We start from the raw sequence: 13,563 nt of genomic DNA on the forward strand, positions 1-13,563 counted from the left end.
TGAAGGGAGGGTTGAGAAATACCATCAGGGAAGAAACCCTTGTCGGGAATAGGTTAATGCTGAAATGTCACGGCCAAAAGGGCAGAGGAAATGACACTTTTCTCTCCTCTTGACATTGAGGGTTTTCTCTCTGCAAAATGAAGATAACAACCTTTACCTGCTTCCCAGGTGGTTTATGAAGATTCAGTTCATTAGCATCAGGAAAGCACTCGGTGATCCTTGCCGAGGAGCTGCTGTAGGAGCCTGAGGAGCAGCACCAACCCCCCCCAGGTACATAATGCAGCCACACGGCCGCTGTCCCCAGGGCAGGGGACGCTCTCGCACCCCTGTAGCCGGCTCCTGGGAGCACCGGCAGACCTGCAGCTCTGGCCAGAGGCTGAGGAGAGCGTGTCCCCTTTCCTCACTTCATCCCTTTCCTCACTTCCCCGTCCCCTCACTATCAAAAGGCTGCGGTGGCTTTTGTCCCAGCCACTGTCCCGAGGGAAGAGCCGAGGGGATGGGAATCACCAGGGATGCAAAGCGCTTCCTTCTGACAAAGCTGCCCTGACAGCAAAGGCTTTAGGGCACAAATGCACATACAGTGGCTTAGCCGTAGGGCCGGACAAGCTCGCCTGAAAGGAAAAAAGCTAAAAACAAACAAAAAAAACATGCCAAGGGTGCCTGTGTCCCACCTTGCCATGCTGCTGACGGGGGCTGCTGCCCCCAGCCCCTGCCTGCGTGGAGCTGCGGGACGCTCCGGGCCAGCGGCTGCATCGGTTCTCCTGCCCCTCCCCACGTGTGGCAACACTCTGCAAACCAAGAGAGCCGGGGGGAGCCGGTCTGCACCCCAAAGCCCCCAGGTCTCGAATCCAGGCCGGATTTGCGGAGGAGCCTGCTGTTCCCTGCTCCCCCTCCAGCACCTGCTCCTCAGGCAAGTGGCCAAGCGCTGCTGTGCGGGTCCCTGAACTCTGCCTCCGCCCCGATTTCCAGGCATTTATCGGGGCTGCTCTGCAAGCTGGCACGCAGCCGGAGGGATTTCTATTCCTCCGCTCCAACCTCCTCGAGGCTTTCCCCTCCTCCCCCGATCTGCCTCTGCCCGGTGGTCCCCCTTCCGCCTTAGGAAGTGATCGTTATTATGGCAGGGGAGAGAAAGGAAGGACACAGACACCTCCTGAATGCAGAGAGCGTTTCCTGGAGCTCCCCTGAAAAAAAACCAAACCCTTTGTGCCTGCTGATGCGCGTGAGGGGCTGCCAGCTCTGAGCCCTGCGCTGCCGGCTCTGCCCCATTGGGGATGGCTGTTGCACAGACCCTCTGACCTTTCCCTGCAGAATTTAAATATCTCTTCCTGATACATTTAATAAGGCTTGGTGCTCTGCTCTGTTCCAGCGCTGTAAGCTCTCTGAAAGCAACATCCCACTCATATAACCAAGCCTACTATTGCCTTTAAAAATTCCCCGTTAATTGGGAGGGATTGCATCTTGGGCGAGCAGGAGCGGGCAAAACACGAGGCCTTTGTTCCCACCAGTTTAAATTCTGCTTTCCCATCGTGTCCAAGGCACCATCTCCGTGCGGTGTGCGACCCACGCAGGAATTTGTTTTCCTTTACCTCCTTCCCAGGAGCTCAGGGATTTTCAACAACAGGGAACATCCAGGAGAGGGAAGAACGGATTTAAGGAACCTCAACCCGATTTGCTTTTTACAAAGATTGTGTGGGAGGCGCTTGATGGCTCTGAAAGCTGCTTTTATCATCATCACCAGCACCTCAAGTGACATGGCCAAGGCTGGACTTACATGTGGTGGAGCGTGCACCAGCCGCAGTGGGGGTCTCCCGAGCTCAGGCACTCCCCGCAGGTCGTGTACTGCTCGCAGGACTCCACGGGCACCCGGGACACCTGCAAAGACAAAAAAACACATGGGCTCAGTGCTCCCCGTGCAGTGGACGGGGAGCTCCAGGTCCTGATTCGCCAGTTTGAGTCAAGTAACACAACAGAGATTCATAAAGTTAAATGAATTTGTTCCAACATCCGTGCAGAAGTCAGCCAAGAATAGGAAATATCGGGGAGCGAGTCATGAAGTCACTGAGTCCCTCGGGCACAGCCAGGCCATGAATCACGGGCACAGCAGAGCCCCAGCCCGGAGCCCAGCCAGCCTCCACCGCCGGCGCCGGCTCGCCAGAAACACTCCGACCTCCCTGCCCAGAGATGCTCCCGCTGCAGAATCCGCGTCCTCTCCTCCTGATTTACAGTTTGCTATCTTACACGTGCCACGGGGAAAGCTGCTCCAGGGAGGGGAGCCGGCAGGGAATAAAATTCATTGGGATTTTGCAGGGTGGCAGCTCATTTAGCCTACGTGGGTATTTCACTACTCGCTCCTCCTTGGTCACCCCGAGCCCCTCCAGCACCAGCATGGACTTGGCCACCCAGGCGTGACCCCCCCAGGGCTGCCTGTCCCTTGCAGACACCAGAGCAGAGGGAAAGGGAAGAGCGTGAGGGAGCACCGACCCAGATGGCTCCTGCAAACCCCCTCCTGCCCTTGTTGCACACGTGAAAGGTCCCTGCGTGACGCTGAGGCGTAGCACAGTCCTGACCCATTTATCAGCACTGAAAACCCCGAAGGCTCCAAAATGGCACCAAGCTTTAACCATGGGTCCTTGCTTGGCTCCAGTGAAAAAATCCCACTTTAACCTTTCCAAGCCGTCCCTTGCCACCTCCAGCAGGTACGTTTGCATCTCCTGCCCGGATGCTGCAACGTGGTGGCTCCAGCACTGGCCCTGCTGGTGCTGGTCCTTCTTCAACGTATTTACATTTCTATTATCAAATACCGTAAATAATTATTGCTGTCCCCGGCTCAGCCCTCCTGCAGCGCTGGCCGCTCCCCTCAGGCCTCGGGAGCGATGCCTGCAACTGGCTGAAAATTAAAACAACTGTCGGCATTGCACTCGCTCCGTCGGTCAAAACAGCGCCCGGCTCCCAGCAGCTGGGGCGCGCGGGGTGAAAGGAGCAGTGTCTCGCCAAACAACGGCCACTTTCAGGCCAAGTGCTGTTGACACAGTGAGAACCCAGTTCCTCTCTAAACACGACACCAATAGGGCTGCTATTCTTCTTGTTTCCTCAGTCCTACTTAACAGCTTTTTCTAAAACAAAAATTGCGTGTGGATGTGCGGGGCTGGGTGGTTTGTTTTTTTTTCAGCGAGATGAAGTCCATGGGACTCACAGGGCTCATGGGCTGCGCTAAGAGCAAAGCGGCCCTGGAGCTGGAACCGAGGGGTGCAAGAGGCAGAGCCAGGTATGCCGGGCAGGCATTTAGCCTGGGAGGCCTGTGAAGAGCTTCAGAAACAGAGAAGAGAAATGGAGGGTGATAAAGCAGCACAGAAGGGTAAAAGAAAGGGCTTGGGTTTGATCCCGGGGTGCCCTCTCAGGGTCTCGTCTGCGCCTCGGGTGGCTGCACGTGACTCACTTTTACCTGCTTTGCTTCCTCCTGCTCAGCACCTCAAAGCACGTTACAGCGGCCGCGGTGGTGCGGGAGCAACCCCCCAGCCTGGCAGCAGGCACAGCCCCCTGGGGGCAGCCCACGCCCTCCCCATCCCACCCCACCGCCAGCAACAGTCTGAAATTTCCCAGCGCAGACGCTGCGCTGCTCCTGGATGGGAACCCAAGAGCAAACGCAGGTTTTTCGAACCCAATGAGCAGCTCACGGAGCTGCGGTGGCTCTCGGCAGCCCCCGTGGGAGCCACCAGCCGCCGCAGGATGCGGCGAGGGAGGTCACTGCCGTCCCCTCAAACCCACCCAGCACCCTGAGCTGTGTTAGTGGGACGGCTCTCAGCCACCCCAGGGGTCAGGACAGCCCCGAAATCATGGGGCATTGCTGATCCCCTGCCTCTCCCCCACAACGTGAGGCTTGACAGGATCTGTCCCGGTGATTTATATGCAGCTCAGGGCTTGTTTCATGTTTGTGAGGAGCTGGATGCTCTCGCAGCGCTCTATAAATAACGGAGGATTTGAATTATACGAATAACAGTTCATTACAGATGATTTTATGTTAGGCATTTGGGCTCTTTTTCTGCTCAGAAGCTGTGGCTTCTGCACATGATAATTCTTTAAAAATTACACAGAAATTTTGAACAATGCCTAGAGTTGCACGTCTCTAGCCCAAATGGGGCCATTTGATCCTCTCTTTGTAACGCCTGCACATGCAGGGCAGAGAACCGTTCGCCTCTCTGCAGCATTTGATGACCAGAGCAGAGCTGGCACTGGCACCCAGAGCCCCAAAGGTGCCTCTAGGTCAGGATTTCTGTAGCCCCAACTGCCCAGATACACCCTGTGGTCACAGGTTTCTGGTCCCTGGCTGGAGGAAGGTCTGAGACTTTGGGGAAGAATAAACCATCTGCTTTGCTCCAGTACTTCTGCCTGTGACTTTGAAATTCATCCTTCATAAAAATTAATGCCAGAAAACCCACATTGCTCCAATACCCAAGTAAATGTTCAAGTGAAGAAGTTAAAAAAGATTATGAACAGAAGGCATTTAGATATTTGCATGCATGAAAACCATCGGGAGGTTTTGCGGTACTTGCCCAGCTCTCACAGTACCAACGCACACTCGACCAACCTTACCATCCACGATCCAAATCTCGAAAATATTCCAACCCTTTAAAGAATATGTTTCATTTTCATGGAAAAACAAAGAGAAATATAATTAAGAACAGGATATATCCATATGTTTTCCCATACCTATCATGAACACAGAGACTGAAAGCTCTATTTCCTTCAGAGACAGTACAGAAGTAAAGCTCAGATGTCCTTACTCTTCCTGATGGCATGCTAGAAACACTCTCTTGGCTTTAGGTATTTTTAAACTGTTCTCCGCCAGCCTAATTACCATTATGAGACCAAAGCATTTGTGCGTGTGAAATGCTGTGCTGGGGAGAGAAGAGAAGGAACACCAATGCCTGCTGGTGGGAGGAAAACCATCGCGGATTGTGGGGGGAAGGACAGAAGACTCACAAGTCCATGAATGTCCCCCCATGCCCCCTTCAGCCATGGATTGCCATTGAGAAGAAAAAAAGAGAGGGTGGAGGCCAAGAAGCAGCTGAATAGGAAGGAAATAGTAAAAAAAATGAGTCAGAAAAAGGAAAACCAGAAGGGAAGATAATAAGAAGACAGCAGAGGGACTGCTGAGACTCTCTGGTACGGCAGCGGCTGCGGCCAGCGCTGTCGCCTTCCTGGTGACAGGAGTGGATCCTGCTCGGCCTGGGAGGAGGCATCCAGCGAGCCCCCCCAGTCCCTGCCCGCACACCCACCCGCTGCCCGCGCCGGCAGCTCAGCTCTGCGGCAAAGCGGGGACGAGGCTTCGGAGGATCAGTCTCGGCAGATTTTTACAGCCACAGGTGGCTCGAGCGAGGAACGGAATGTTTCCATCGGTAACCAGATACAGCAGAGCCAAGGAAGGCTGGAGGGGTTGGCTGCCCGCAGGCGCGGGGCGGCTGGTGGCCTGGCGCCTGCCCACGGCAAGGCAGCGAGCAGGCGAGGAGAGATCCTTAGGGAGAGATCCTGCCTGGGAGCTGTGCAGGGCCCGCGGCTTCCCAACAGCAGCGAGTGCAGGCAGCGGGTACCCAGTAACCCCAAACCGTGGCCACCGCTGGGTCCCCCCCGGCTCCGACGGCCGCGGGCGCTCGTGGCATCCCCATCCCGGCACCCGGCTGCCAGCGGGCACCAGCACCTCGCAGCTATGCAGACCCAACGTCACTCCCATCTGTCACAGCCTGCTCTATTTGCTCTCTCATCCTCGCCAGCCCCTGGGGCAGTTCTGTTCGCAGCAGAATGGTTTATTTGGAAAGGGCTTTGGGTTTCAGTATTTAGTTTTTAAATGCAAATACTTGGCTTTGTTTACTTTAGAGAAGATAGGTCAGAGGAACGCTCCTGGCACTCAGAGCAAACATCTGAGAAGGTCTATCACCACTTCAGGAGTGTATTCCCCAGCCCAGACTAAGCCCCAAGCCTGTTGCCTGGACGGATGAACTTATCGGCAGAGCCGGAGCGTGAGGTCCTGCAGCACCCAGGGAGCAGAGGCCTGGCTCCAGCCCCATCCCACAGCTCGAGCTTTCCAAACCAGCTGCCAACTTTGGACACCCTGAGATTCTTGCAACAGCTACATGAGGCGAGAGGTCCCGAAGCCAAGCAGAGACATGCAGGAATTGTCCAAATGCAGCCTCAAATCCCGCACGGCCTCGCCTGCAGGAGGGACTGCAGCTCCCCAAGGAGCCCGGACACCCGCGAGGCCGCAGCTCTGCTGGAGTGGGGTAAGGAGAGGGGAGAGGGGACGGGGGCTCCACACCCGCGTGGCCACTGCCCATGTAAAGCGATGAAGCAGTTCAGCAGAGCTGAGGAGCATCTGCGTGAAGGTCACCAGCCAAGAAACCAACGCTCCTGGGGAAGAGCCCTCCTCCTGCCAGCCCGACTGCTGCCTCTCTTCCTTCTGTCCATGCCCAAACTCTGCTGCTGAGTCTTTCAGTTCCCTATTTATCAACCTGCTCCTCAATAATTAAATGAGAGTCTCATTACTGCCTTCCTTTACTGCCTGACCCATAACATCAGCAAAAAAAAATTTAAAAAAATCAACACAGACTCTCCAAAACACATGAACTCAAACTCTGCCAACCCCTCGAGAAAATAAAATAAGTGTGAGAATCCAGTTCCAAATAAATAAATACATAAAATAAACAAACAAAGCAAAGTTTCCATAGCTTATGGCTGCTTCCAGCACAGGCCTCTGACCTCCCCGGCTGGAGACAGCTCCCGGGGCGTCCCGCCGCCACGGCACACTGCCTGCAGACCCCTCCGGGTGCTGGAGTTCAAACAAAAAAAATCTATTTTTAATGACTTTGGGGAGTGTAGTAGAGATGCCAACTAGTTCAATGTAATTAAAGCTATCTATCACTCAGTGAGCAGGAGCCCAAAGTTGATGAACTTTCCAATGAGATTTTATTCTTCCCTTCATTCATGAAAAAACACTTTGTGCTGCTGCAGGAGACATGAAAAAGTGTGGGAAGGAGCAAGAAGGACTCATCAGTTCCAGCCGTTAACATGTCAGGGTGACAGAGCTGGGGAAAATAAAGTCAAACTTTCTCAGAGGCTTGTAAAAAAGTTTGACGGGCTTTTCTTCCCGCTGTTTCTCTTCCCTGTATCTTCACTCAGAACCGTTCGGATCTGGAGTCCCCCTGTGATGCCGTTTCTGGTGAGGACAAGCACTTGCTGCTTTGCTGAGCAACTCCTGTGGGTCCAACCTGCCCCAGGTGGGATGGAAAGTCCGACCTGGAGGTGACTTTTTCTCACTCGAGCAGAGCTGGGGGAGATCTTGGACACGCTACGACTGATGCCAGCAGCGAGCACGGAAGACCCAGCAGTGAGGGGGATGCGGCCAGCGCATCGCATGGGGCAGCAGCCAGGACTCGAGAAGGGGGCAAAGGGGGAGCGTTTTAACTGGGAAGTGTTGAGGAGCATCCCCCAAGCGCTGCCGAGCCCCCGCAGGCAGGAATCCCCGCTCCAGCGGGGCCTGAGCCGTGGGTCCCTGCGGTGGGTGAAGGTTCGCACCGGGTGAGGAACGGGCGAGGGGGAGTTCTGACAGGTACGGCAGCTCCCGGAGGGCCTGGCTTTCCTCTCCCACTCCGCTCAGCAGAGAAAGGATTATCAGAGCTACCGAAGGGCTGTCAGAACCAAATCAACACCTGTAACTTTTGGCAGAAAAAGCAGCGAGTGGGAGAGGACACAGAGACAATGTTTCCATGACTACAAAGGGATTATTTAATTACAGCGCTGCAGATGCACGTGGAGAAAAGTCCCTTAAACTCTGATCCAAGCCACCTTTTCAATGAGTTTGGCTTTACTGCTATAAGAACCACATTAGCATCTTAGGAGGACAAGCTGTGTTTGAGCACAGGAGACCAGATCCATTTCTTAGCAAGTAAGGAGACCTTCTTCTCCAAGCATACCCGTGTCCTTGGCTCCCAGCTACCCTCCGTGCGCAGCGCTGGGCTCCTGAGGGAGGGGGTGAAAGGAAGGGCAGCCTTCTCTGGGAAGCAAGAAAGAGTGAAAATATAGAAAATACCCCAAAGTAAGTCTTGATCAAGCTGTAAAATTGTCCTCAAGCCAGAGTTTCCTCCATCCAACCCAGCAGCAGCCAGCAGGACTCCGGCTCGGGGCAGACTCGTGTTCTGGCACACCGGCTCCTGCAGACAAATGCTTTCCTGCGGTTTACCACACCTCGAGTTCATCATTGCACCAGTCTGAAACATCTGAGCGAGATTTGTTGGAATAACGAAGTGCCAGGCAGAGATCCCATCCCCACTCCCAGGAGCAGCACAGTGTCATGTAAACCTGGAGGAGGAGAAATGGGTTTTCATCTCGAACACGGGCCACGGAATGCTCGGTCTGTTCAACCTGGCAGCTCCTTCTCTGCCCTCGGCAGGAGACGATGCTGCTCTCGCCTCAGAGGGGACTCGTGCAGGAGGTGGCCCAGGGGCAGGGTGCGACACGCCCAGGTTGGGTGTCCCAGCCCCTCGCCTTCCCTTGGATCCCGGCTGTGTCTCCGCAGGGGTGGGCGCAGCGATTGGGATCCCGCGCTGCTCTTCACCCCGTGCTCGGAGGTGGCACGTGTGCAGCCACTGCTCCAGAGCGGCTTGGCAGCCTCAGCCCTCCCTCCTGCTTCGCACAGGCCATCTGCATCTGGGAAGCAAAGGGCCAGGGACACACGGCCGCCTCCATCAGCTGTGCGTGTCCACCGCGACCCGACCGGCGGGAAAACCTTGCGCAGGTACAAGATCAGGAAGCAATTCCTTCATCTCCAGCGTAGAAATAAAAACACTGGCTGAAGTGTTTTTACACAGGCTTCTGGAAGCAGAAAATGCAGCAGAATTTACGGATTGAAGAATTAGGTCACACCTGACCACAGAGGTGCAGCCACATGCTCCCTCCTGCCCAGCTCTCCCGCGGTTCCTGCCCCGCACGGTGCCAGCTCGGGGAGCCCGCTGCCCCCAGCTGAGCAGCACGGGATCCTCAGCAGAGGATATGTCTCATTTGGGACGCTAAGCTGCTCTCTTCTTCCGCAGAACTGATCCACAGAAACTCCACTTGACAGGAAAAGGGGGTAATGTGATAAATGTTTACACACACTAATAATGAGGAATGAGATGCTAAAGGTCACCACCATGAAAACCAGGTTCTGCTGCAACACATCCATGCGTTTCCTCCCCTGGAAAACCACCACGCCTCAGGGGAGCCGCGGTTTTGTTCTTGTCTGAAAAAAAAAAGTTCAAGTGAGTTTTTGGAAATCAGCCTGTTTCCAGGCGTGCTGCTGGTGCTGCCCCTGCGCAGCTCCGTGTGCCGCTGGTGCTGGCACCGGCCGGGGTCCCTGGGAGGTCCCTCCGGGCTCGTCCTGGATGTCAGGGCGAGGAGGTGACGTGCCCGGAGCTGCCACGTGGCACATGTGAGCATCCCAGCCAGGGGACATCACTGCCGCCACCCCAAGTGGCTTCTTGAAGCGTTGGCACCGTTTTCTGATGCACGGCACGCCGCTCCGTGAGACCACCCTGCCACGGCCACCCAGCCAATGAGCAGCAGTGATTAGTCCAGGCCTCAGGGGAACTAATTAATCAGGATAAAAGGGGAGCAGCTTTCCAAATTTCTGGGCTCAGGTGGGGATCAATCCAACACAGTAAACTTTTATCTCGCATCAGTTCACGGCCTCTGAGTTCAGTGCTTTGCTTTGCTGCCATGTAACTCACAGCACACTCCCTGCAGTCATTTAAAAGTTTTAACAGAAGCTCAGAAAATTAATTAAGGTGAATAATTATAAAGTGCGTGCTTCTTTCCCTCTCTGTTTTGCAAGAAAAGGGCAAAAATAGAATTCGGAATAATTCTGGAGTTATAACCAATGTAATTAGGTGTTCAACGAACACTTACAATTGGGCTGTGCTTATTAAAATTACTGTTTTAGTCAGAACGTTGCCAGAGAGTCATTAACAGCACAATGGTTCGATTCCCTGGGACTCTAATTAGACTTGGCCGCCTCGCAGCGCGGGGGATGCCCGGCTCCGCTGCCCTCCCGGCACTACAGGTGATGCCCGGCAGCACCGCGGGGACCCTGCCAAGGCCTCCCGGGCACTTCCCGGTACTTCAGAGCCCCTGGGCGCGGGGACCTGGCTGGGAGTAGAGCTGGGGCAGGGGACGGAGCCCCAGCATCAGGCGGTGGCATGAAACGCCCCGGTCACAGCTCTGAGTCGGTGTTTACTTTTGTCCCCAGTGCTCAGGCTGGATGGTGCAGGCAGGGACACCTCAGGCTCTGCTGTTCCCTCCGCAGGGAGAGGATCTCAGCTCACTTTACAGAAATCCCTTTATTTCTTCTGGGCGATGCTCTGCAGGGCTTTACGCAGACAAAGGCCAGGGTTTTGTTAACTCTATCCCCTAGACCACGCAAACTTGGCCAGAAGACAGCCGTGCCGTCTGTAAGACTGATGCTGGTAGGGTCCGGAGAGGCCCAACTGTGAATATTTTCAACATGAGCTACAGCAGGACAAACCGCCTCTCCTGCTGCCTGCAGCGAAGAGCCGTGCCCCAGCCCCATCTCCTGCGGGGTGTTTGCTCCCCGGGCAGCAGCACCGGGACAAGACCATGCCGGTGGGTACCGGCCGCACCGACGCAGCTTCGAATGGAAGATTGTGCCGCTAAGGATCTGCCCCAGCACGGATGTCCTGTGGGTTAACATTTCCACATCCAACCCTGCAGCCCTCAGCAGCACCTCCCCGGCCCCGGGGTAAAGGAGCACCCCAACGGGATAACGACTGGAAGTGGAGGGAACGTCTGGAAACAAACACGCCCGGCATTTATAAACAACGGCCCCACTCCGAGCAGCTTCTTACACGGGTTTGGAAATGATGGAGGCTTCAAGGGAGGTGTCAATGCACTCCCTGTGTCAGAGAAGGGAGCTCCATGCTCTGAAACGCAGACATCCAGATCTGTTATGAAAGACCTAAATCTCAGTGGTGTGTATCACAGGAAAGCTCAGTGCCTGCTGCTTGCAATTGCCTTCAGCCGTCTGTTTTTCCTCTCTCCCCATAAAAACCACATGCTAGACAGCAGAGGCCCCTTCCCCCAAGCTGCTAGCCTAGAACTCATGAATTCAGTTAAGTTGTTAAAAAGGATTGTGGCAGGCTAAGATAAAACAGAGGAGTTTAAAATGACAAACAGACTCCTAAATGGGATTAGAGTCTTAATGAAAACAGTAATGAATGAATGAGGCAAGCAAATATTACCCATTAATATTAGACAGATAGATTAGATCCCTAGGCGCTGCATTTAAAAACGACATGAAATTACTTCAATTACTCTGCATTGATAAATAACAAGGGCATATTTACTGTTAAAACACATTTTCTCCACCCTCCCCCATGACTGCTTTGGCTTCTGCTTCCCCAGAGGGAGAGCAGACCACTGAGAGGCTGAAAAAACGCACCAGGCTGGAAGGTTCCACCGCTCCCCTCCCTCCCGCAGGAGACCCGGGCTAACCAGCATCCACCGCACGCGTGTTCCAGGGCACCTGCTGCAGAGGACGAGTCCCATTAGTCTCAATTACTACCATCAACGGCCGCTATTTCAGCCCTTGCATTTCTGTTCAAGAGCCAAAGCAAATCACTGCCGATTCACTTAAAACCTGATGCTCGCAGCATCCTTCCGTCTCAGAAATTCACTCTACCTTCCCTTGCGGGTGGATACAGCTGCTCAGCATCCTCCTTTCCACATGGGGAAAGTGAGATTAACCTGATCAGAGGCCTCTTCTAATGAAGAGATCATAGATGGATAATTCCTGGGTGCTTGGTGGCATTTACATGCTAATGATGAAAGGCACTCTGGTAAAGGTAACGTCAGCAAGAGTCCCTTGTCCTTGCATCCCAGCCTCCAGCCCAACCATCTGTTCTCTGGGTTCAGGAAAGCCCTGGAGAACAGGCTGCTGCTAGGAAAGCTGCAAAACATCCTCTCCAGCTCTGCCTCCCTGGCTTGTGAGCCTTTGTGCCTGGATGGGGTCTTCTCTCTGTGCCCAGGGACGCTCTGATGCTGTGCCCAGAGCTGGATGCCCAGCCCGGCTGAGGGGAGCACGACCGTAACCACACCGGTGTTGCCGTGACGAATCACTGATGCTTTGCTGTGACGGGATCTTAAATATCTTTGCAAAACACCTCATTCAGCCTTACAACATCTCAATAAACAAGAAGAACACAGAATAGCTCATTTCAGAGCTACAAGAGGAGCGGCCTGCAGAAGGAGCACAGAGCGACTGGCCAGCCGCGGCAGCAAGCCGGAGAACCCCAGCCCCAAGCCCAGGTCCTTGCTGCAGGGACCAGACACATCATCTGCTGCTTTCACAGGGAGAGGAGTGGAATAACCCCCCGATTCCCTCAGCTGGGATGCGATTGCATCCCTCGGGGAAAGGCTACGCAGCGGTTGCACGGGGTCCTGGTTACCCCAGCTGAAATACTGCTGAGCCTGGGGATTCAGTAAGTGTGGGAATGGGGGGCAGGAGGGCCGAGGGGGTTGTGTGTACCATGCAGATATAAATTAACTCTCCAGGAAGGCAACAAAACCCAGTCTCTGTGCTTTCCCACCGCGAAACAAGGGGTAAAGCAGGAAAGTGAAGAGGGAGGAATGCGCAGAGCTCTTCCCACAGCTCAGGGGATGGATGACCTTTCCAATACTATACCTGTATAAATCTTATTTAATGAAATAAAAAAAAAAAAAAAAAGGAGAATAAATGAAGGTTAAATCATTCCCTGCAGCAGATTTACATTGAAAACAAAGTCTGTTCAGACAGCGGTTGGTTTACACAACAGGCCTTTAACATTCCTTTCCTAACTACTAGGGTGACTCCTGACCAGCTAACCACAAGATGAGTGATAGGAGCCCTCGAAGCCAAAGGCAACTTGCCAAGACGGAGGCAAAAGAAACAGCGCTCGTCTGGGGTTTACTTTAAACACACAATTAGGGGTTTCGGTGGGTCACAAGTCACAACATGGTGGTTTTCACCCATCAAACCTTCCCCACAACATTTCCATCCGTTGGGACATGACTTCATTTTCAGTGCCACCATCAAGTCAGCACTTTAAACACCCACTTCCCCTCCCTTTGCACGCCGCAGAGCAAACACCGCTGCCTGCGGCTTGGAAGCGCCCCTGGGAAACTGGGAAAACGTACCAAGGGCCTCCCATTATCTGAAATAAAAGCTGGAACAGTTTTTGTAGCCAGAGAAGGTTGGGCAAAGAGTTTAGCTTTCATCTTTACCTGCTTTTCCTTGGGCTGCTGTTTTGCTGCATGGGAGAAGCGGAATCAAAGAGCAGCTCTGGGGCTATGGCACTGCTTTGACGAGAGGCAGAGGTGATAGAAGCTCAGAGCTTAGACATAAACTTCAGAATTGCTGCATTAATGCTCCCAGTGCTGCAATGCTAAGTCACTTTTCCCTAGAAGCCATATCAGCTCTGGCTGTAAACAGTTACTTTGACATCAGCTTCTCACTGTCCGGATACAGCACTCAAAACAGTGGCA

General features: G+C 54.0%; 1 protein-coding gene across 1 annotated transcript in view; it reads right to left on the reverse strand.

The window, feature by feature from the left end:
* PLXNA2 (plexin A2) overlaps positions 1-13,563 on the reverse strand; it is a 177,512-nt gene that overhangs the window by 72,993 nt on the left and 90,956 nt on the right. Inside the window, exon 5 of the mRNA XM_074925739.1 lies at positions 1,772-1,872. Coding sequence (XP_074781840.1) covers positions 1,772-1,872 — 101 coding nt within the window. The remainder of the gene's footprint in view (positions 1-1,771; positions 1,873-13,563) is intronic.

This window comes from Athene noctua, chromosome 23 (genome assembly GCF_965140245.1).
Source record: "Athene noctua chromosome 23, bAthNoc1.hap1.1, whole genome shotgun sequence".
Classification (NCBI taxonomy): domain Eukaryota; kingdom Metazoa; phylum Chordata; class Aves; order Strigiformes; family Strigidae; genus Athene; species Athene noctua.